General features: G+C 30.9%; 1 protein-coding gene across 11 annotated transcripts in view; it reads right to left on the reverse strand.

Moving 5' to 3' along the window:
- LOC148627779 (protein polybromo-1-like) overlaps positions 1-24,815 on the reverse strand; it is a 37,132-nt gene that overhangs the window by 9,025 nt on the left and 3,292 nt on the right. For 5 of the 11 annotated variants that reach the window (XM_088578633.1, XM_088578627.1, XM_088578623.1 and 2 more), the window contains exons 3-35: positions 24,154-24,251; positions 22,943-23,090; positions 22,489-22,683; positions 22,025-22,144; positions 21,661-21,828; positions 21,288-21,376; positions 20,643-20,924; positions 20,356-20,425; positions 19,929-20,027; positions 19,409-19,465; positions 18,316-18,369; positions 15,723-15,878; positions 15,409-15,540; positions 14,802-14,977; positions 14,528-14,648; positions 12,417-12,584; positions 11,856-11,993; positions 11,395-11,483; positions 10,806-10,848; positions 9,385-9,471; positions 8,991-9,206; positions 8,590-8,663; positions 8,256-8,282; positions 7,953-7,973; positions 6,360-6,498; positions 5,678-5,779; positions 4,975-5,049; positions 4,441-4,587; positions 3,953-4,113; positions 3,156-3,328; positions 2,542-2,639; positions 2,250-2,321; positions 1,530-1,574 (exon numbers count right to left, since the gene is read on the reverse strand). In XM_088578633.1, coding sequence (XP_088434759.1) covers positions 1,530-1,574; positions 2,250-2,321; positions 2,542-2,639; positions 3,156-3,328; positions 3,953-4,113; positions 4,441-4,587; positions 4,975-5,049; positions 5,678-5,779; positions 6,360-6,498; positions 7,953-7,973; positions 8,256-8,282; positions 8,590-8,663; positions 8,991-9,206; positions 9,385-9,471; positions 10,806-10,848; positions 11,395-11,483; positions 11,856-11,993; positions 12,417-12,584; positions 14,528-14,648; positions 14,802-14,977; positions 15,409-15,540; positions 15,723-15,878; positions 18,316-18,369; positions 19,409-19,465; positions 19,929-20,027; positions 20,356-20,425; positions 20,643-20,924; positions 21,288-21,376; positions 21,661-21,828; positions 22,025-22,144; positions 22,489-22,683; positions 22,943-23,090; positions 24,154-24,251 — 3,840 coding nt within the window. The remainder of the gene's footprint in view (positions 1-1,529; positions 1,575-2,249; positions 2,322-2,541; positions 2,640-3,155; positions 3,329-3,952; positions 4,114-4,440; positions 4,588-4,974; positions 5,050-5,677; positions 5,780-6,359; positions 6,499-7,952; positions 7,974-8,255; positions 8,283-8,589; positions 8,664-8,990; positions 9,207-9,384; positions 9,472-10,805; positions 10,849-11,394; positions 11,484-11,855; positions 11,994-12,416; positions 12,585-14,527; positions 14,649-14,801; positions 14,978-15,408; positions 15,541-15,722; positions 15,879-18,315; positions 18,370-19,408; positions 19,466-19,928; positions 20,028-20,355; positions 20,426-20,642; positions 20,925-21,287; positions 21,377-21,660; positions 21,829-22,024; positions 22,145-22,488; positions 22,684-22,942; positions 23,091-24,153; positions 24,252-24,815) is intronic. The other 6 variants (XM_088578669.1, XM_088578641.1, XM_088578652.1 and 3 more) reach the window with 6 other exon arrangements.

The raw sequence follows: 24,815 nt of genomic DNA on the forward strand, positions 1-24,815 counted from the left end.
TGAAATAAAAAGAGAAATAAATACCTAATTAAAGGCTTGTCAAACCATACAGCAGTTAAAATCAACAATACAGTTTCAAATGGAGGGAATATGGAAGGATTCTACTGTTTTTCATTATTTTTATGATGCACATTAGATTGGGAAAGAAAAGACAAAAATTGTGAAATATATTTTGGTGTTTTTAAGCCTATGCTACTCATGAAGTTGCACAAACTGTCATAACAGGTACATTTGTATACCTCTACTGATACATAAAGTTGGACAAAAAGTATATCATACTGCAACCGAAATTGCTTACAACATATGCCCCATCCATATAAAGCCACAAACAGCAAAAATAAAATTAATCCATTGTGATTTGAGATAACTGTCATGAAATTCAACAACAGGTTGAAAATGTGAACCCATATACTACCCACTCCTGAAGAAGGGGTATGATTACAATCAACATTAGCACTCAATTACCAGCTATCATGTACCTCTTATAAAATTTGCTATCACTTCTAACTTATTTCTTGTAAAGTTTATTTACTGCTATCATTTCTTGTTTAATTTCTTTTTAACTGGTACTTCCAACACGACAGGACACATACTGGTTTCAGGGTTATGTTCAAGACTTAACATGTCTAATTACCAGCAAGGTTCGTTGTACATTGAGCTTTTTATTCAAATATATTCACCCATTAGTTGTTTTTTTTTTTTAAATATTACTGGCAATACTTTTAAAATACCCATTATAAAGAAAGATTTTTCATTTCCTTGTAGGTTTGTTGGTATACAACAATGAATCTACATTCATTTGCAATCCATTTTTACGGTCATGAAGCAGCATGCTTTCCTTCAGACACTGTATTCTATTTTCAATTCAGCAAAAAAAAAATTCCAAAATTGTAACATTATTTCAGTACAAAATGCAACTCTTTTTACTATAAGAACACATAGATATATATAAAAGATTTACTACAACTAAACATTAAAAGCTTGAACTGGCGAAGAAAGCATACAAGTAGAATTATTACTGAGTAATTCAGTAAGGAGAGATTTCATAAAAGATACATGATGTATGTAAACTACAAGTTTTAAAGTACTTGTAGTCCATTTCCAAATGGGTAAATGTAAAATAATGTAAGTTTTCATGGAAATTTACTACATCCTTTTTATTGTTACCAAGCAAATGTTATACAGGTCTAGAAGTAATACTGTATCGAAGTTTATTTTGGTGGGTGTAAAATCTGGCAATATTTAGGTAAAAAGATATATGAACAATTTTGGCGGTTCTTATTTTTGCAGAGTAAATATTTTGTGTAATTTATTTTAGCATTATTTGACAGACTGCTAAATTATGCCAAAATCAGCACCCTGTGAAAATTACTGGCTATACACTAAACGGTATATTAAAAAACAAGCATGCCCCCAAAATTCATTTAAGACACTTAAATAACAAAAACTTTTTTTATCAATCATAATGAACTAAACAAGTAATAATTCTGGTACACAAACAATGAAAAAAGCAACATTATGATCCCTACTGTAAAGTTAGCACAGGATTTCCCATAAAGTTGACTAAAGTCTTTCTGGAAATATACATGCAAACATATAAAATTTCATCAACTTGGGAAGGTATAATTCTATAGTAGTATAATTTTGGAGTCAATTTTCACAGTTAATAAAATATAAAGATCAACTCAAGAATATTGTATCTCAATTTAGGTTGTTTTACATTGTAAGTAGTACATTTATTTTACAAAACCAAAAAACTTCCTTATTCTATTTACCAAACGGAAAACAAATATTTTTGCAATTTGAATTAAAAAAAAAAAATCATGAAAAAACTTTTAAATAATTACATCAAGGAAATAATACAATAGACATGCACAGTGCAAATAGACATCCATACAGGACATTGTAACACTGCGCTTAAATAACAGGGGTTGAAAATATCTCTAAAAGACCAATGCCCAGGGCTGTAACTACTTCTCTAGTTCAGGGCAAATATTCCTACTTTTTATTTTAAACTTGCGATTTCAAAGATTTTTTCCTATATTTCTTCTAGTTATACATGTATATGATGTCATAACATCAGAGTGAAAAGGTTCACAATCGATGAAATTATAAAAGAGTTTTTCTGCACAGAAAAAAGTGCAAGTGTGAAATCAGAAATTGTAAGTCCTGGACATGAACTTGAGAAATCTTCAATCTCTGAAATACCATTCCAAAGTAGAGAAGTAGTAATATAAAGCTAAACAAACCTTCTGTAATGTAAGAGGCTTCTTGAAAAAGTATAGTTCATCATCTGTTACCAGTGGTGACAAAGTATATTTCTGAAGAAGAAAGAACACAACATCAAAATAAAATATGCAGTTAGTTAAAATTGAAACAAAAACAAATTATGTTGACCATACTCCTAAACCAAATATAGTCACCTTCAAAATGTTAACAATACCAATGAGTTGCAATAAATCTTGTTTTCCTTTAAAATCCCTTTCTTTTAAATAGGCTATTGCACTTAATTTTCTATGCCAGACACAAAAAGTACAATACCTTTAATCCTTTGCCAAGCTTTTTGATGATGAGTTCAGGTTCTACATATTTAGATTCACAGACATATACATCATCCTCTGGTATGTCTCCAATACGACCTATATAGACAAAAAATTAATTTTACTAATACTTAATACATTTTACATAATATTATATCAAATTAAAACAAAACAAGCAAGTTTTTTTTTTTTTTTTTTTTTTTTTTTGTGGGGGGGGGTGGGGGGGGGGGGGTGTGTGTATAAAAGGCATTCTGCATAATTCGCCATCCCGTTCTTCCTTTTGTCTCTTTTTCATTTGTATTTACTTCCATCTTCACCTTTTTTTAAAATATGGCTATATTTTACTTGTTTATTAATCATTCAAATGTATCATTAACAAAGCTATTTCACAACTTTTATTATTTCTCATTTTGCAAAGAGCAGGGTATGTGAGCATTTAGTATTTTGTTCAAATTGAGACTGGTTGTTTCCAAGACTAAGTATAAATTATATGCCTTCCATGATAATTTCTTAGATAAATTAGAACAACTCTCTTCATACCAATGGACAGGTTTAAACACAAAGAATAATCTTTATTCTAAAGAAAACATTTGGATCCCATTTGTGTGCTCTTACTTGTATAATAATCTTTGATGTGTAGCACAGAACATTTTCCTTCTATGTTATTCATTGACATCGCCTCCTCAGCTGTTGTTAAGAATACTTCCTTTTTATAGAACAGTCTGGTTGGTGAGTGTTCTATGTCGACAGGGAACACAAAACATGTACATAACATACAAGGTTCACCACTGAAACCATAAGTTAATTTAATAAAAGGTTGTGGAGCTGAATTATTGATGTGCGATTATACTCACTTGTCATATTGCAGGTGCTGCTGGTGGAGTAGGACAAGCTTACCCTTCCAGAGCACCTGATGTCACTCCCAGATTTTGTGGGAGTTCATATTGCATGTGCTTTAGTTTATGTGTGACGTCTTGTTTTCCTTATCTTTAGTTTTGATGTGTTATCTTTTTTATTTGGTTCGCTACATTGCATATGTTGATCATTTCTGTTTCACATGTTCATGTTAAGGCCATGTTTTGGTATTTCAACGTACCTGAATCATTCCACAGCTAACAAATTGGTATATTAAGAGAAAACCATTTGTATACTACAGGTACCTTATGAATCCAATTGAACTTCTAATTTGTTTCATGGTACGACACAAACATTCAAAATGATAACGTGAATGTTTTTGTGCTTTCCTGTTGTTTGACATCATACTTCTTTGTGTAATTTATATCGAGCTACTTAACATACAATATATAATACTACATTTCAGAATAAAAACTGAACTGAAATAACTTTTCCTTAATTTGATTACATAGCAATATTCCTTTCAGTTAAAATAAATGAATTAGTATAATACTCACGCCGGGTTTGTCCATATTTTATCAATCCTACCAATAACAGGTCTATCTTTAGCTGATCTAGCATATACACAATCACCAATCTTATATGATCCAGCTTTACAGGTCAGTTGTTCATAGTAAATACAACCTTCTTCCCCTTGCACATTCTCTATACGAACATCCTGTTGATGAAGAAATTAAAAAAAAAATCATTTTGTCATCCAATTAATATTTTTCCTTAACAACTCATGGATTTGCTAAAAATAATCATGATGTCAAAACTAATTTCATACAGGTTTCTTGAGCTGAACTTAGTTAATGTCACGATTGCAAATATTTTTTTTTTATCTAATTGGACTAAAATGTAATCAATAGAAGGAAAACCAATTCAGGGTGTTATATTACAACTACAATGCTTTTAGGAGATCTTCTTCATAACAGTTTATATAACTGAAGCATTTGATACGACAATCAGTTCTATCTCACCAAACTGACTTTGTCTATCTTACCAATCTGACTTTATCAAGGATACTATTATCCCCATCATCAGTTTCATCTTTCTCCTTATCTACAAAAACTGAGGCCACTCTGGTAGGTACCAAGAGGATATCTCTGTTGATTAAACTAATCTGATCATTTCTAGGTACTGGCCAGATCTAAAATAACAGAAGGTCAAAATTGGTTACCTCATAATACACATAACTGAATACAGTTTAATTATAATGACAACTGACAGAGATATGGTCAAAACCTTGAGTGAAAAAAAATTGCATAATTTCCAAGTTCAGAATTTCATTTCATCAAATCATATTAAAGGGATTCAAGTAATGGACAGTAAAATGTGTCAATTGATATATGACTGAAAAGTTTAATTAATTTGATTTTTGTCAATACATTGCACCAGAAGTAAACAAACTTACAAACATATTATATTGAAAGCTTTATCCAATACTTCATGTATGTTATGCCAAAACTAAAAGGAATAAGTAACAAGAGGTTTATTTTCGTCATCCTATAAACAAATTCAGTGATTGTTTACTTACCTTTATCTTCTTGAAGCCTCTAAGTCTTGATGAGTATCTTGATTCACAAACATAAACATCTTTGTCTGAATATCCCTGTCAAAAGAAAACACACAATATAGAGGCTCTGTTGCAAATGGAATGCATGTATGACAGTTACAAGCTTTGTTTGAAGGTGACCCATGCATGTAAGCAAACAATCTATTGAATACTTACAATTTGGCCATACAAAAAAATGCCTAGGTTCTCAGGCCACTTTTGAAAAAAATTGATGTGGGAGGGAGGCTTTTTTTTTCATCAGATGCAAGATTTCTTTTTTATTATTGAGAAATTTCATCGAATTGAACAATTCTGTAAACATACAGGATGTTGAGAAGTTAAATAAAATACTCAATGGCATTAAGACTTTACTGGAATATGAGATGTGACAAGAAATAAAGGCCATCTCTCCACCACGAGATAAACTTTCGTTTTTAATGATCAATGTTAAATAACAGCTTCATACATATCATATTTTTTACCTTTCTGTCAAGCAAAGAGATGATTCCTTGAAGTAATTAAAAGTTGATTCCGGTCTGGATATGAAAATTTCCTGATTTTACCATAATAAAAATTGCAGATGGGGCCTGAGAACCAAACATATATTTTTTTTAGCCTTATGCATTATATTTGTATAAATATGAAGATTATGTATCATTATGTTGTTCATAAAAATAATATTTACCTCAGGTTTCATCTTAAAATATTCCTTTACATGCATAACATAGCATCTACCAATTACTTGATTTAAGGGAATATTGGTGTACACATCACTTTTAAAAACTTCCTGAAAAAGAATTTAAACAAATACATTTATCAATTACCTTCAAGGATGTAGTATAGCCCTTACTTCCAGCATGGGAGTTAGTTCTAAATTATGAAATGGACAAAAGTAGCTACTTTGCAGAAAAGTGTGGTGCATGGAAGTGATGACAGGGTGTCTCAGGGCCTAAGTATTGTTACTAATTAAAGAAAGATAACTCATCATAGAGTGTTGCTTACAAGAACAAGCACGTCAAAATTTCCTGTTTTAAGTATAAGTTTGTACAAAGCATGATCTATTCAAAATATAATACAGAGCTGTGCTATGAGCACATGATAAGCCTGTTGCTGAGCACAAAAACAGAAAAACCATCCTGCTTTTTTATGAAAAAGTGACAATATTGAAAATGTGAAATTAAGATTTTATAGAAAAGGGAGCCTATGACCCTCAAAACTGATAGGCATATAAAAATATTACTGGAATTTACCTTGGTTTAATGTATACTGTATTCAAAATTTTAATGTTTATTTATTTTTGTTTAGAAATACTTCAGGGCAAAATGCTGCAAATACATAAAACCTTTAAACAACTAACAAGCACTTACTTTCTCTAAAAATTTTCTCGTAGCAGCATGGAATGTTTCATTAGGTCTGTAAAACCAGAAACCATACAATGTCTGCACTCCAGCTGTGTCAACAAATAACTTCTCAATGCACAGAATATGAGGCTCTTGACCTTCTTCCCTACAAATATAAACATTCAATTTTTTAAACTTTGAATTTAGAATAAGGCAAACTTCAGGATCTAAGCACAGGTGATATGATATCACTTCTCCTAATGGAATGAGGTCACTTCATGGTTTATCTCCTATCCTGAAAAGTGACAACACCATCAATAACTATGAAAAATTAAGATTGCATGCCTTCTCTGGAAAATTCTTTTAAAAGTGATTAGTCAATCAGCAGATTGGAACATACTACATGGTGTTCACTATTCTTTACATGTAATTTTATTTTAAAATCTTAATAAGTATATTTCTCATTTGCCAATTTCTTATTTACGGAAGGTATAACGGTATAATAAAAAAATAGTAATGGTTAACTCCAGTACAAAATATAGAATACTGAAACTAATACTACAAATTATCATGTGCATTGATTATTGTATCTTTTTGTTAAATTTGGCAAAATCTTCCTGTTATTCAACCAAAATCTAGCTTCTGCAATGATTAAAATCCTAAATGCTAGCTTTCATTTTGCAATTAAACCTCAGGTGCATTTTCATGTGAAAAAATTAAAAATACAGCAATAATTTCTGAATTTAATAAACTAGACATGGTCTCTAACAGGACTAACACCCCCCACAGACACAGCCTGTTGAACCCTGTACATTTAGGGGCCAATGTAAACACAATTTTTATGGGGGATAGATAGACTAAGCACTTTTGACACATAATTTTGCTGCCATTCAAAAACACCCAACTCCAAACAGAAATTAATACTAATTTTGCTTTGTTGACAACACAATAACAGACAATGACTGCAATTTACTCAAAACATAAATTCCGGACAATATGCAAACATCTCAATGGTAATCTAACACTCCTTTGAGTTTCATTACAATCCTCCAAGTCATTGAGGAGGAGATGTGGACAACACGTCAGATCAAGATTTGCTGAAAAATGCCAAAGTCTATCAGCCATCATTTCTACAATTTTTGCCCAAACATAAATTCCTGACAGTATGTACATCTCCATGTGGATATATTACATCTATAAAGTTTCATAACAATGCTGCAAGCTGCTTAGAAAACAGTTGCAGACAGACCGACATACAGACAAGGTGAAAACTATATACCCACCAAACTTAATTTGCGAGGGGTATAGATATCAAACTGAAAAATACATTTTTGGGTATCCCTACAAACCCTGCAACATAAATTAAAAACTTAATTACTTTTAGATATTACAAAATTAAAATAAACAACATGCAGCCTTGATTTTAGTGAAGCAGAGTTTCAGATTCATCAGCATGCAGAACTATGCCCTTTTAATATAACATGAAAATACAAAAGCCCTCTTACAGAAGAAGTCATCTAAGGTTAATACACAAAATGGCATGTAAATTCCTTAGACTTCCACCTTTGTAAAATTGTAGTAGTCAACAACTGAACCTGAGTAAAGTCAATTTAATAATACCTTTTCTCTCGCAGTGGTGTCCTAAGTAGGTGCAGGATTTATAAACAAAGTGTAATAACTCATAGAAACAAATAGATTATGGTAAAAATATTCATTATTCAAACTTAATGAAAATGTAATGAAATTAAATGATTTTACTTATAATTACAAGTAAATAGCTGACAATCAAAACAAATATGGTATGGAAATTCAAACATGAAATAAAAACCTTTTGGAAATTTAAAAAAGAACCCAATTATAATGGTTAACTTCATACACAAAAAGAGTAATGGAAACCTAGCATTTAACAGAACAAATGTTTACCTTCTGGCCTTTCTAATGGCAGCTATTCTAATATAATAGAAACATAAATAACTACAATCTTTTGCATATAAAGTTTTGAATTATATAGATTTTATGAATCAATAGTCAGTTTCATGCACGTTAGTAGTAAATGCAAAGATGTAAATTTGAATGCGGGATATTAATAAGGGCGAATGAGATTATATAAGATAACATAACAGATAATACCACACACACATAAATACATAAGAGCTCATGCATGCTGAATTCCACAATCCAAATTCTGTCCAGAATATTGATCCACTGAAGAGGTGCAAAAGCACAATATTACTACACTAATTGTACAGGTATTTACCTGGGTTCTATGTACACTGTATCACCAACTTGGAAAGTCTGTTCTTTATATTTGAAGAAGTCCTCTCCTGTGGCCTAAAATTTAAATGAAAACATAAGTTATAACAAGATATGTTTTATCCATGAAAACTGGAGAAAATAATGCAGAATCTCTAATGTTGAACTATTAAATGTATTAAGTATGGAGTTCTTTGTAAGTATTTACTTACTATCAAATGAACCTCAAATATCAATAGCAGTATAAAGAAACATATGAAAATCCTCCTTAGTTCTTAGTGTTCAAAGAAGTGGAAACAATTCAGATTTTCAACCAATGTATCTAAATGCAATGTAAGGCTACTTTAAATGAACGTTTACAATAAACAGTCAAATATTATGTTTGACATATAAACTTTAACTCACAGTATTTTGTAACTGTCTTTCCTCTGACTCCCTCTTGGCCTTTTCAGTTACTTCTTTTTCTTGCAACAGCTTAGTACTTTTCTCAGCATCCAGAGCTGCCTGGAGATGACGTCCCGTATAACTAAGAGCAGGAGTCAAAAGGATTTCACCATTCTTACAAATTTCATCACGTTTAGAGATGAAAAACTGTTGCATTTCTACAGCATCTTCATAAAGCTGTAAGACATAAGAGAGAATCAACTAGGTTAAATACTTGTTTTTTTTTTATTTACGGTTTCGTACATAATATTAATATCAAAACATTTACTTGAACATTTAACAACTATCTCTCAGCCTTTTACACAGTAGGAAACACCTCAAATTTTATGACACACTCTCATAGATGTAAACTTACCTGTGAATCTGTCCTACATAATCTACGGGCTCTCTCAAACACCTGGAACATGTCCTCTTGAAATTTATCCATTCGCCTGTATCTTCCCTACAATAAATGTTGTTATCAATTTCATGTAATCTGTGTGACATCAACACCAGATGTAACTATCCCGAGTAACCTCTGGTAAGTACTGTATTTTCCGGACTATAACTCAATATTTTATTATCTAAGGATTTTTTTTTTTAAATGTTCATCAACAATGCATTTCATTAGATTTGTTTAGTTCATTTTTTATCGCTTTAATTCAAAATTTTTGGTAAACTGCAATCAACGAAAGCAGTCAAACAGTCAAACCGGCGACTGAATTCGAATATTATTGATCATTGCCACTATCCTTTATGAATGATAACAATGATGTTAATACAACTCTGAAACTTTGAAACTGTTAAAATATAAATAAACTCTACAAGATACATTAACAAAAACCCTTTTCTTAACTTGGGAAACATTATCGAGTGTTTTGGAGTTATCGGTCCTTTAATATGCATATTTATCCCATTTACAGTATGTCGTAATACATTCGCACGTGGCTCAAATCATAATTCAATTAAGGTGTTATCTAAAGGACTAATTGCAACCAAATTTGCAGGTAACAATTTCTTGTATTTCGTAATACCAGGTATTATTGTTTACTAATTACCACTCGCAATTATGACCAATTCATCAAACGAATTTCCCACTTATTTCACACATGGCTGCCTGTGTTTGACATGTTTACAATTTCGTACTCCTGATGATCTATGGCTTCAGAGCCATTGACACACCATTCAATAAAAATAATTGAACTTGTGGATAATGTACACTTTAACAAAAACACAGATATTTATTTAATTCAGAAAGCAACTTGGATCTCCGCTGACACGTACGATATAAATGCACACATCTGAACCTCCACTTACCTGCCGAATTAGACTTATCTAGGTTTTTTTGTCAAATTTTGGTCAAAATTAGGCAATTCGACTTATACTACACATCGACTTATAGTCCGGAAAATATGGTACATGTTAAGAAGACACAGCACTATATCCATTTGGTATGGTTTTTTTTTTCTTTTCTTTTTTTATTAACTTATATTTATATTTTTGATGTATATTTTATTTCTCTGTACCATTTTCTTTGGGGAGAATCAAAATAAATAGTTCTTTGATAAATTAATAATAGGTACTTGGACTAAAATCGAGTATTTTAATTTATTCATAATGGAAAGTTTGGGGTCTAATGTCATTCCCCTTTAGTACATGAACAACTACATGTAATATCATACTTTTAAATGAACATAATGACGGACGAAAACAAATGAATTATATCTTTGACAACTACATTTATGTATTCTTATTCATAGACATAATTACAAATTTTCAGTTTCTGATTAATCTTACCCTGTCAATATTCCTTTTGATCTGATCAAAAGATAAAGGTTTCCTGTAAAAGATTACAAGTGGATAAATACCTACAACTCTCACATGAGTGCATTATAACTTTTACAAAAAAGAAAGAATGTTACAAATGTTTGTCATTTAAACTTATCTGTAATACTAAATACCAGTTGTAAATCTGGTTTGACTATATGTCACTACATTCATATCTGCATCTAGTAAGTTTTCAGCATGTTAAAATCAGTGAATAACATGAGTTTGTAAGCAAAATACTGACTGATTGATTATTGTTTAATGTCCAATGCATTTCCGGATGAGAATGATTGTCAGACCCTGCTTCGCACTATCCACACATGCGGAGCTGGATTTTATTGTGCTAGCTCAGAGAAGCATCAGCCCGTAGATAGACATGCACCCCTCCCCTTTAAGACACATTATTCTGACTCCTAGCCAAACAATTGTTTAATGTCTTTGGTATGACTCAGCCAGGGATCAAACCCATGACCTCCTCCAATCAAGGTGAGTACCCTACCCTGAGACCACTGAGGCAGTGTAAACAAAGAAACAAGAGGAAACAGTGGTAAAAGCTTACTCTGTCTGCTTAGATGTCTCCAGATCTTCATCAGGGTCCCTCTCTGGTAACTCAGAAAATGAGTCACTTAGACAACGACCTTCTTCATCCTTTCAAAGATTGAAAACACAAGTATAAAATAATCTTTCATCCATTTCGTCATCTTTTGCTGATAGAAATTCACAGTGGAAAATTCATGAGTAAAAATACAGTAATGGTGGAAAACTGTATTTTTTTTTATTTCTTAGTACAGTAAAGCTCAAACAGCCACAAAAAAGAATGATCAAATCTAATAATCCAGACTGTGTTGAAGAAAAAGTGAAATCAAATTTTAAAACAACTTTTACTTTGGTTGAGATAATAGATAATTCAATATTAATGGTCTTTCAAGATTTAATTATGCTTTGTGCACCCTTATACAAACCTTTTACTTGAATGGAAGCAGAAAATTCAACCCATATTTTTCTTCAGTTAACAAATACCTGGTAATTATATGTAGATATAAACAGATTTGTCATGAGCTCCTGTATAATATGTCTGACGTCAGGTATTTCACAAGATCCTTCCTCTGATAATTCCATTTTCTTCTCTAAACATACTCTTTGTAAGGTTAATGCATCCTGTAAAATACCATATTTAAACATATTAAACTTCAGTGATATTGTCTCAATGTTATCTGACAATATCTATACAGACATATTTTAAAAATTTGGAAAATTAGATATTGTCTAAAAAATTATCTAAAGTGCCAAGACAGAACAAATGCATTTTAAACATTCAATTTCAATTACAACTTCTATATTTTATGGAAACCAATTTGATAATAGTAAACCATGTGCTAATATTTTTGGTATTTTGAAGTTTAATTATAACCATAAATGTCACCCGGAATCCAGCTGAAAGACATTTTGTAAGGAGAAAATGAAATCAGTATCATGAATAACTATCCATGAATGCTCAGATATTTAGACTGGTTGAATGCCATACAACAATACACAAATGAACTTTAATCATAATATGCAAACAATTACCAAATGAGTTACCTTGTAAATCAAAGAATCAGGTTCATTATATTTAGAAGCATTATCAAACATCTGAACAAAATCAGCCACCATATCTTCTACAGACTCATACTGGTTTGTTAACAGTTTCTGCTGTATTCTCTGCATATCTATAGGCTTCTTAATAACCTCATAGTAGTCAGGGTATTCCTGTCAATAAAAGATTGGGGATAATTACAGATCTTTATATCCACTTAAGGAAAGATTCTAAGAATTACATAAGCTTTTCAAGAATTAATAGATAGGACAAACTAAGCAGTGAACAGTCAATATCCATCACATAAGGCAACTGTAGTCCCTTCAAGATTTTTATATGTCTTTGGATCTGTCAACCAGGTGATTTTTTCCTCACTGATAAGTCCTTTGATATGTGACAACTAATCAGTACACAAACACAATTTCACAACACCAACCAATAAAAAAGAAGAGTAAACTGACATAATCCCATTGTTCTCCCCAGGCCCTTAAAGCGCTGTGTACAGTGCTATCTTGCTACCAGCGCTGTGCTATTAAGTTAAATTTGAGGATTAAAAATCAATTTCGATAGGCAACATGTGTGCTCCGATGTCATTTACGGCATCCTACAAGGTAAGTAGCTCTTGAATTAACATGCTATGGTCAGTTGATCACCACGTAACTGCACAGGTGTCTGAACCAAAAAAAAGTTATGACATAGCCGATGAGATTCTTTATCAGTCACCCCACCTGGCCACAAATTAATTTTAATGAAGGTGTCAATCACATACCAATATCTTATACTGAACCAATCAAAACTAACTATGGTAAAAATTCACTCAACCCTGGCCAAAAGCATATGGCTATTTATAAATGCAAAGTTGAAAAATTGCACTATCACATGATGTTTTCAACATTAAGAAGCTGATTTACCTTAAAAAAAAAGATCATATTAATTCCCAAACAATATTTGTTCCGTCAGATAGTTCCAAAACACTTTGAAAAGAAGAAGGAAATGACCGTCTTTTGTTTACATTGCCATATTTTTGTGCATCAAGAGCACGTTTTTTGGCATAATTAGTTGAGAAGTAGATCGTAAAATCCCCCCAGTCTAAAAATAGTACAACAGGCGTGGGGAAAAAATTTCTTTATAAACCATGATATGGGGTTCTTGTCTTAAATAAACTACATATAAATATAATATTTAAAAACAAAACAAAACAACTAGTGTGCCAACTTTAAATAACAAGAATAAGATGTATGTTTTTTCCTGGTATAACTAGGTCAACTCCACACTACTTCCTGAAAATTTTTGGAAACATGAATATTAAGACCAGAGTAGTCTGATTAGATAATATTCTAAATCTATAAATATATTGAAAGTTATGAAGAGTTTAATAGAGATTGCTCTTAATTAAATGAATATCGCCTTCAAATGAGCCATTGAGGCCCCAAAACAAATGCAATATTGTAATTTCCAATGGGTCTGCTGTCAGCAAAAATTTGAAGAACACTGGGTGTGTACGAATTAGAGCAAATATTTATGAAGAATTACTTATCATAATTTGATAGATTATCTTTAATTTTTCTGTTAATTAAAAAAATAAAAATAAAAAATGGTATTCAAGTTATAATTACTGCAAATGAAAAAAAAAGGGTAAAATATTTACCTACAAATAATTCATGTAAACATAAACAGCAATGTAAAAATGTACATTTTTAATACACTGATCAATCTATATATAATACATTAAATACATTAAGTGGCATGTTTCGACACGAGACATATTAATGTAGTGTCACGTGCGCTGAATACAGCGCTATCTAAAAATCCTAAGGAGAACCCTGAATCCGAAGTAATTATAGAGTAAAAATAGTAAGATAAAGGTAACATTCAGATTTGAAAAAGCAGAAGAAAATCATGTCTGATTACAACTGGCTACCTGCCTTATATTGCAATATGTAAATTCATGTAAAAAATGAATGTCAATTTTTACTACTGATTTCTGAAGAATTGACTATAATCAATAGTTCAATAGTATCCAACTTCACACACATTTATAAATTTTGTTCCATTTCACCTTTTCCCCAAATTTAAGAACATAAAAAGTACAGCTTTGATAGAAACATTTACTTACACTTTTGAGTGGTAACTTTAAGAAAGGTGTTGACAGTGTTCTACCATGTACATCAGTATAGTTATTGATAGCATCATACAATCTCTGTAGTTTATTGGGAATATTCTTGGCTTCTATACGGCTATAAAATAATAACATAGATGTTAAAATAATGCACATTAACAAGCTAAGTCATAACCTTGATTCGTAATGAGAGATTAGTAAGACATTGTACAATCCAAATTACATCAATATTCACCAACATTACCTACATGAATTTAAAAATCTGACTTACCTTTTACTTAAAGCCTTCCTTGCTTCACTGGTCTGACAGATATTTTTCCATTTTAATTTCAGAGCCTTTTCCAGTGTGTTAGCATCATTATACACCAATGACCCCTCTTCATTGTATCTTCTGGCATTATTAAACATTTGTTCAAAATCTAATAGAAGTTCATCTGGATTGGTGTACTAGAAAAATAGGAATGTATCTTCTTAATTCATGGTCAAGTTGGGACAGATAAAATATTGCCAAAAGGTATGTCCCAGACTTAACTTGATGTTAAGCCAAACAGTATGCTAATTTTAACACTGAACAGTTTCTACCATAACATATCTGTTGAAAGATCAAGTTTTAAACATAACAAGAACGATGATGTCTGATTACCAGATTTATACACATTAGTAATGAGTACTTACACCTGAAAGAAAGCAAATCGTGATTACAATTTAAGGATGTGCATTCTATTCAAAATATGTGACTGTAATTAAATTATGAAACTTAGGTAGTCCAGCAGGCATGTAAAATTCAATACCCAAGCTTTCAACACAAAATAAAAAAAAAAAAAAAATTCCATAAGATAAATTCAAATTCTGATATCCCAACCCCTATTTAATCATACCTGTGCAGTTTTGATTTTCTGTTCAATCATGGACATATCAATAGGATTTGTTATGACATCATAATAATCTGGATACTCTTTCTTAGATGGTAGTTGCATGAAAATGAATCTCAATGGACGATTCTCGTTGTCCTGAAATTACAGAAAATAAAATAATCTATTATTTAACAAAATACGAGAAGTAATTTGAATTATTTTTGTAAATGCTTTTTACTCATATTCTTCGTGCTGAAAAGCCTTTGGTAAAAAAGAGAAATTGAAATAGCTTTCTGTGGGTATGTATAAGTTAAATATTTAAAGAAACATTAACTTACAGTGTAGTCAAAAACACATTTGTACAGAGTCATTAGACGTTTCCTAAGAACATCAGGGTTAGGTTTACGACCGGGGCGTTTCTTTTCTGCCTCTGGGATCCTCCCTCTCTTTACTTTACTTTGACTGTCCTCTTCAAAAAGTTCACGAGATACTTTCTGGAAGAAAGACATGATTTGCAAGAACTTTTTCAAAAACTTGGACTAAGTTTACCACATACAACAGCTTTGTTACAAGCACTTCACAAATAACATACAAAAATGTACAAGATAGTCTATGTTCCTTTACATGTAAATGTTCAATGTGATCTCGAGTTTTTTTTTTCAAACTTTCTAGCTTACAGATATGAATAAAACATTATTTGTGTTCATTGTAATTCACAAATTCACATCTAACGCAGAACAGATAAATGAGCAAAGCATATGAAAGTGATGAATTTTCTATCTACGTCACATATTTTAAATTATTAAAGTCTATAATATTCTACAATATTTATGCCATGAAAGCCTATAAAAGAAAAAAACCTAATACAGATTTTTTAAGTAAACTTCAAGAAAGAGTTTGGTCCTACAGTTTCAATTGTCCCAATTTATAAAACAACCCAATTACAATTATTCCTATTATATATCTTAATTATTTTCATCATTAGTAACATACATAGATTAAGACATGCAGTTCAATTTGTTAGTAAACATCAATGTATAAGCAGAACAGAGAGATAACACTATCATTAATCCTGGTTGTATCAAAATTGCATAACTTGAAAACAAAAAACAAAAACAAAAAAGGTGTCTTCTTTAAGTAATTATATTATCATGGATAAGGCGAATATAAAAAAATATCCTAGATTCTCATCCCCTTGCAACCCAATTTTTCACCCTCCCCCAAAATTTGTTTTTTTAATATTTTGCCCCCAATTTAGATCAATTGCCTTCAAATTTACATAATGTTTCATCTAAATTGATAAAAAATAAAATTCTTTCACCTACCCCTATTTTGAAAAATGTTGGATGAGATCTAGAAATTTTTTATTATGGCCTAAAGCAGAAGAATTCTAAACCTAAAAGATGGTTTCTACTGTATTCCTGGTATGAAAAGTATTTAGAATTCTTAAATCCAGTATTTTTCCATGTCAAAAGATGTCACAGTAAAAACATAGAAATACTATTAATATAGATCACTTTATAAGCACACTGAAAATAAAAGAAAACAAACACAAATTTTCTTAATGACCAGTTCAAGTACCTATAGACTCTCATTCCTGCCAAACCTTGAAATATTACTGCTGCCCAAAACATGCTTTATTTCTTATTTTGAGTTCTTAAATTTGAAGTTCAGCCAGATTGAAACATTGATGTATTTTGATTTAGAAAAAAAGACACTTTCACCATGCTCATTATAAAAAAATATTGAAAAAATATATAATACCAGTACAGTGAAACTTCTCCAAACCCGTCCCCACTGGGAAAAGAAAAAGTGGCCGGTTTATAGGGGTGGCTGGTTTTGTGAAAAATAGCAATGCATTCTAAGAGCTGTTCCATTAATGTGTTCTATAACCCTACACCTTGTCAGTTTGTTGGACGAAACGTTTAATGCAGATTCAAAACCTTTGGCCTTTTATTACATTTCAAAGCTTGCATCATTTGTAAATGATTAGATTTTACAAACGGTACTGCCAACAAAATAATGTTTACGGTTTTGAAAGAATGTGTATTAAAGATCAAAGGGCTATTGATAGTAATTAATTATTTGTATTGTTTTTGTAAATTACCTATCAATAAATCTAATAATTTCACCCCTATGTTGTTTTGGCTTGGGTACAGGTCACATTAATTGACAGTTAAAAGATTGTAAAGATCATACTTTTAAATGACCCCAGTTGTCTGACGTATGTACACAACAATTAACACCAACCAGTGACAAAATGTAATGACTGGATTAAATTTGTTGTTTAAACTACAGTCCCCTTCAATTATCATCTGTCCACTGATAAAATGCAAACCGGTCAGTGAATGAATTATTAATTATGTAATATTACGTAGTCATTTACAGGTTTGTTGACACATTTATTAAGGTGAACAATAACCGGGTGGTTATTGTGAGGTTGTTTTTATTTGAAATATGTAACTTAAACTGTGCAAAACCGGCCGATGTACGGTTTTAGGGGGTGGCTGGTCTATTGAAGACAAAACACACAGGTTTTGAGGTATATCGGCCGGGACTTTTGAAAACGGCCGGTTTGAAGGGAAGAGCAATTTTCTGATGGTCTGGAGAAGTTTCACTGTATATCTACTTTTCAATAGTTTTGAAAAAAAAGGTAGTATAAAATCTCCCTCTTTTTCCTGAAACATTTTAAGAATGGATGAGAAACTAACAATCATCTTGAAGTAGCCTTAAAAAAAACCAAAAAAACCAAAATGCATTGTAGTCTACTCTACAACAACATCAAAAGCAACCATAATAATCTACTGTAAAGATGAAATAAATGCACCTATACTGAAAGAAATAATATTAAGTAATATCTATTGCTGCATCAGAAAGCTAAAAGTAAATAATCTGGTATCTGGAGTAAAGCAATACAACACCACCACTCACCGGGATACAGGGAACCTCAAAATCAATGCTACTTTCATCTAGTATACTAAAATCCTATAGGTTACATAGAAAAAAATGTGAATTCACAAACAGCAATGCTGATATAGAAGCAGTGTTTTTTTTGTGTAACTTGGTGATGATCATTTTTCCATACAAAAACTTTTATTCTTGTGTACAAGAAAGAAAACAGTGCAGTGATTATAGTTTGAAAATAACAAAAATTTGAACTCTAAAATATGAAAAACTCAGAAACTAAAATTTAAATTGAAGCTTGACCTAATTATATGCACACACAAATTTAACTATATACATATACTAAATACCATTTTCAGCATAAAAAATAAGGTGGAATTAAAAAGTGTTTGGAAATAAAAGCAGTCTTTTAAAGATCAAGTGAGAGCTTTTTCTACAAAAATTAACAGTTCAATACAATTCTGTTTCTTTTTAAGATTAAATGTTTTGCAGAAACATGTGTACTGATATTTATAGAGATTACTTATGTAAAAAAAACTACTACCCATTCCAATGACATATTTTAATTTGAAATTCAATGCACAGAAAAAGTTAAATTAAGATTCTTATGATGTTTAACTTCACTGCTTTCCACTAGCAAAAGCTAGAAGCAAATGGTTTCTAACCCTCAAGCAAAACATCTCAACCAGCAAGATAGTTATATAAACCAACACCATTTGTGTAAAGACTAAAAAATTTAAGTGGAAGTATATGGAGCAAAAACAGCTGATATAATAACTAAGTAAAAAGGCTGTATTCAGGCTTAAAAAGTATAGTCATTTCTATATGGATGATGATGAGAATGTTTTATCTGAATGATAATATTTGCTTGTCTCCTATAAAAGAATATCTACTCTACTGAAAAACCCACAAATTTGTAAATTATCATGAAGTCTGAATTTTTCCTTTCTCAAATTAATGAAATGAATGAAGTTCTGAACTACATTAAACAGCACATGCATTAGATTATTAAGCAGAATGTGCTGCTGATGGAATAGAAAGGACTGGCTGCACATTCCATGCCTGTGTTTCATTTGTGTAATGATAATAAATGTGTACTTTTTTTGTTCTAGATACTGACCTTTCCTTCTAGCTCCTTCTTCTTCTCATAAACACACCTTTGTAAGACAACAGCATCCTAAAAACAAATATTATGATGTCAGTTCATTGGAAATAAAAATGGTTAAGTTCATCAAAATCTTACTGCTACCATACAAAGTTGAAACTAGAATGTGAACTTATTTATACAAGCTTGGATTACAATTTGGTCAAGCTACTATCATAAGGGCTGTTCCATTATAACATATGATGTACATTGGGACTGCACCTTTTTAGATGGGTTATTGTCAAAACTCATGACAAACTGAATTTAATATATACAATTAGTTTAAAAGTACTTCTATTTGTAAACTCCCCAGCAAAAATAGTGCCTTCCTCCAATTGTACAGCCCTAAGGTAAATATCCAATTTTAAATACATGTATAATTATATAATAAGCCTGAATATATAAAAATTTAATGAATTTTTACTGGGAAATGGTTATTTAATAGAAATGGTACTTTTGTCAATTTTACTTTGTCTATTCTCTTCTGCTTACTTACCTGGTGAATTTTGGACTCTTCTTTGTTGTATTGTTTGGCATTTTCAAAGACTAAATTCAAATCAGAAGCCACTTTATCTATCGTTCTGTACTGTTTATACTAGTAAAATAAATACATGAAAAATCATAATCTGACAATTTCAGGATTTAAATTTTAAAAAATTTTAATGGAACATTATACATGTAATAAAATAAGAGATTTCATCCCTAAAAAAATCTTATTTTATCACTGAAATAAATATACAAGTAGTCAAGTACTAAAGACCACTTGAAATATATACCAATATTTTTTTTCAAATACAGTTAGAAATGATATGCAACTGTACGGTAATTGTTAGATATATTTTTGTATGTATATTTTTGAGCACATAAATCAAAAAGGTGCATTAGAAATTACAATACATTTTCAACTATCATTACAGTAGTACCTTTATTTTCTTCCTTATATTGGACAAGGACATTGGTCTGTCAATTTCATCATAGTAATCTGGATAGAATCTGAAATGCATCATAAACATGAAGACAAAAGACACTGAGCCCTAATCTGACAACAGCTTATCCTGAAAAAAAACTGTAACTTAAAAGTCAACTTAATGTTTAAATCAAGCTAGCCATAATATACTCTGATCTTGATGCTCAAAGTGCAATTCAATGGTAAGATTTCATAAATGATCAATTCTTCACATCTTAAGCAACATTAGCATAACCTTCTTACCTTTTGCTTGGCAGTTTCACAAATGGCTCATATATTGTTTGTCCAGTATGATCACGGTGGCTTTTAACAGCATTCAACAGAGACCAATAAGGACTTTCCTCTTCTGATATAATTGTTTCAGTGCCAGATTCATCATCATAATCTAACTGACTCTGGTCAAGTAGACTTTCTTCGTCTTCATCGTCATCATACTGGATTTCAGGGATATCATCATCTGATGGATACTGGAGATCTGCACAAATGTCAGTCATCTTTATAATCATCTTGGTCTCTCTTCTTTTACTGAAATTGCATTCATTTTCTTTATCATGGAAAATAAGAAAGAAGTATTGACTTTTCCTTTGGCAATTTTCAAGTAAAAAAAATAAAAAAAAAGTAAATTTTTTTTTATGAAGGCAAACACTACTAGCTATTCTTTATCTATACAACTTTATAATCATTTCAATGATATAAAATCATATTTTTGTTCTGCATAGAGAATCTTCCATTCATAATCCTTAATTTTCATACAATACAAAATTGTGTTCAAAATACTTCAATAAGGCACCAAAATTCCATGACAAAGCCACTTTGACAGAGTATTATCTTTCCCCAGTCTCCTGCACCCTAGAGTATCAACAAAATACCCTTCAGAAAGTAATATACCTTCGTCTCTCAGATAATGGCATCTGTGCTCTCTTAGTCTGAAGTTCTATCTTCTTGTTCTGTACAATTTTCTTTATAGTACAGGCATCCTAGTAGATTACAAAATAAAATGTTAAGCAATAGATTCCAGATGCATTGTTTGAATTAACTTATTTCAAAATGAAAAAGAACGATAATAAAAAGAGGCTGAATGATTGACCTTATTTATTCAATGAGATATATTTTGAAAAAATATATTTCGACTGAATAGCACAAAAACCAATTTCATAGTCATCTGAATAATAAACCTTAAAAACTATAGTACACTGTGTAGTTTGAAAGGTCCTTTTAATGCACTGGAAAACAAATTATTACAATAAATTCTATACTTTACCTTGTATATCAATGATTTTGGTTCATTAAATGTTTTAGCATTTTTCACCATTAGTAGCAGGTCTCTCTCTAGCTCATCAAGACTCTTATACCTTCCATGCTTGATGCTCTGTGCTATGATTTTCAAATCAATTGGCTGCTTTATAATTTGGTAGTATTCAGGATATTTCTACAATTAAGAGGAAAAAACATGATAAAAGCAGAAAACATCTTCACAATAAACAGATATTAGCTGAAATTATAGTATGTATTATGTTAAATTAATACAGCAATTTGTCACAATAAAAAGTTTTGCTTTTTGCAAATAAAAGAAAAAAAATTTTCTTATTTGTCTTGGAAAAACACTTAAGATGTAATTAACATACTGATTTAGGAGGCAGTAACTGGAACACAGTACTGATGTCTCTATCATTATCTTTAGCAGTCACTACAGACCCAAACAAAGCTTCAAAATCTTCAGGATCATCTTGTTGGTCATCCAGAATCTACAAATATAATCATATACTTTAATTAAAATTAAACATTTTACCAACCCTCTCCTCACTTCACTAAAACTAGATTACTCTCGATCAACACATTAAAATGTTGACAACAAAAGAACACAGATGTGGAAACTTTTTTTTTAATCGCATTTTAGTTTCAGCCGCTCAACGAAAGCATACCAGTATCACTATAAAAGATGAATTACTTAAAAAAAAAGAAGTGAGTTACAAAATTTCTAACATCTATGGTATGTCAGCGCTATGTCAAAGCTTAACATATTGTTGAAACATTAGCACACATAAATGTAATCTACAATTGTACTAATCACAGTTAGCATTACTTTTACCTTGGTATCATTGCTCTTTTCATCATCATCATCTTCATCATCTTCCATCTCTACAGTAGCAGCTTTCCTCAGACTTCTTCGTCTACCTGCATCTTGCTTAGGAGTTTCTCCCAAAGCTTCTGCTATCAGCTCATTTTTGGTATTGTTATATAAATCCCATAGATCACAGGCATCTTTATACTCTTGTGTTGTACGCTTTTAACAATAAAAGCATCACATTAAGATACTTATTAAAAGATGAACACAATAAGTACCATTAAACAGGTTTAAGAAACATAGGGCTATTTCAGAGACATCCAACTTAATAGCTTTCTTTTTTTTTTCAAAAATTATATATACACTTATACAAATATCAGAAGGCAGGCAATCAAATAGAACAGACTTTTCTGTAATAGAATATACAAATATGCATACATCTCTTTTTGCCATTACTAATGAAACATTCTTCACTTGCCTTGTAATAGAGTTTAGCATTGTTACACATTAATTCCATGTCAGCTGTTAAGTGTTCTATCTCTTCATATTCATCAGTTTTAAGTTTGTGTCCTATCTGTAGTAAATCAATAGGGGTGGAAACCACTTCATAATAATCTGCTGCAGTCCTAAAAAAAAATTGTTGATGTGCTTACTGGTGAGAAGACAGACATAAATAGAAACCAAAATTGTTATGATACACATCCTTCAATTTACCTGATAAGAAAAAAATCTTTGCCAATAGCAGCATGATATGGCCATGATCACTTGAATCCTGTACCTTTGTAACTAATGAGGACACAAGACTCATAAATGACACAAGTTTAGAATGGTGGATTGACTAAGAATTTTTTACACAAAAGCTGTTTTGAATAATCAATTGATAATGCATAGTTTTGTTACAATCACAAAGAAACCATTTTAATTATATACAGTGTTCATGGATATGGATCACTTTGAATCCATTTATCTCTAAAACGCTTTAAGATGGAGCAAATTTATTGGCATACTTATAGAAGTCCATGTAAAGAGGAATGGTTCACAAAATCATTAAAATCAGAGGAAATTATTATGAAAAAAGAGTCTTTCAAACATGGACATTTTTGGTACCTTTACCACTTGTAAAACACATTCCAAATCTGATTTAAAAGCACAGGCAGGGATTTTCATGAGGAATCCAATTTAAAAAAATCAAAATTTGACCAGAATAATTAACTTGATTTTCAGGATGAGGTTTAACTTTAGCCCCTAATACACAAAAATGCTAAACACAATGTATAATCTGTTAAATACATGTTAAAAAGAATAAAACAAGGAAAAAAATATTTAAATTTTCTAAATTTATTACAAATTAAGCCTAATTAATAAATTTCAAATTAACACCTATTAGACTCCTTTTGTTCATAACCCTTAGTACCATTGATCCCTTTTCTAGCAAACTTCCTCTATCAGGAAATAACAGTATATCAAAATTTCATGACAGTTGGGTAACTCCAACCTAAGTTATTACACAGAATTGAAAAAAATAAACAAAGACAACTGCATCATAATAAAATGTGACTGCAGCATTCTTTTAATCAAATGGTTAAATCAACATACCGCAAGTAGCTGACAGAAAAATCATACTATGGACATCAGCATTTTTCCCATTGTTTTCTTAAAATTATTTTTTAATGTACAGACGAAATTTACCTCCTTTTTGGTGCTCTGATGAATGTTTCACAGAGAAATCTGCCATCTTCAGTTTTGTGGTTACGAATTGTTTCATACAATTCCTGGCATATCTCAGTCTGAAATAAATGCGTTTGATTATCAAAAGAAAGGTATCATTAATATTTTAATGCCTTTCAATACATGTATATATGTAGTGTACCACAACTGATCTTAGCAACCACATCAACCTGTCATACAGTGTCAAACTGGTGTATACTGCATGGTTTCTCATTGATTTGTATATCTCATTCAAATTTCTTGGAATAAATAGGAAAACATGACATGATCATTATAAAAAATTCTAAGTTCAGTTCCCACTGTTTTTTTTTTTCATTCTCTTATAATGATACCCAGTAGATGACAAAAACACAAATTTAACTGGTCATTAGTGTCTCTCTTTTTTATCTGTCATCAATCAGTCAAATGGTTGCCCAGATCTGTTGATGGACTGCATAAACAACTTATTGCGTCAATTTAGTACATGCCACATAATAGGCATTTAAATTATTTTATCCCTTTTACTTTTCACCAATTTACAGTGAGTACCGTATTTGGGTGTTTATAAAGCATATACATTTTGATATAGAAATAACTTTCTGAACATGAGGGTGCATATTATACATCAATACATACAATGTACA

The sequence above is a fragment of the Perna viridis genome, chromosome 1 (assembly GCF_037379345.1).
Source record: "Perna viridis isolate PV_CMFRI_1.1 ecotype Kerala chromosome 1, ASM3737934v1, whole genome shotgun sequence".
Classification (NCBI taxonomy): domain Eukaryota; kingdom Metazoa; phylum Mollusca; class Bivalvia; order Mytilida; family Mytilidae; genus Perna; species Perna viridis.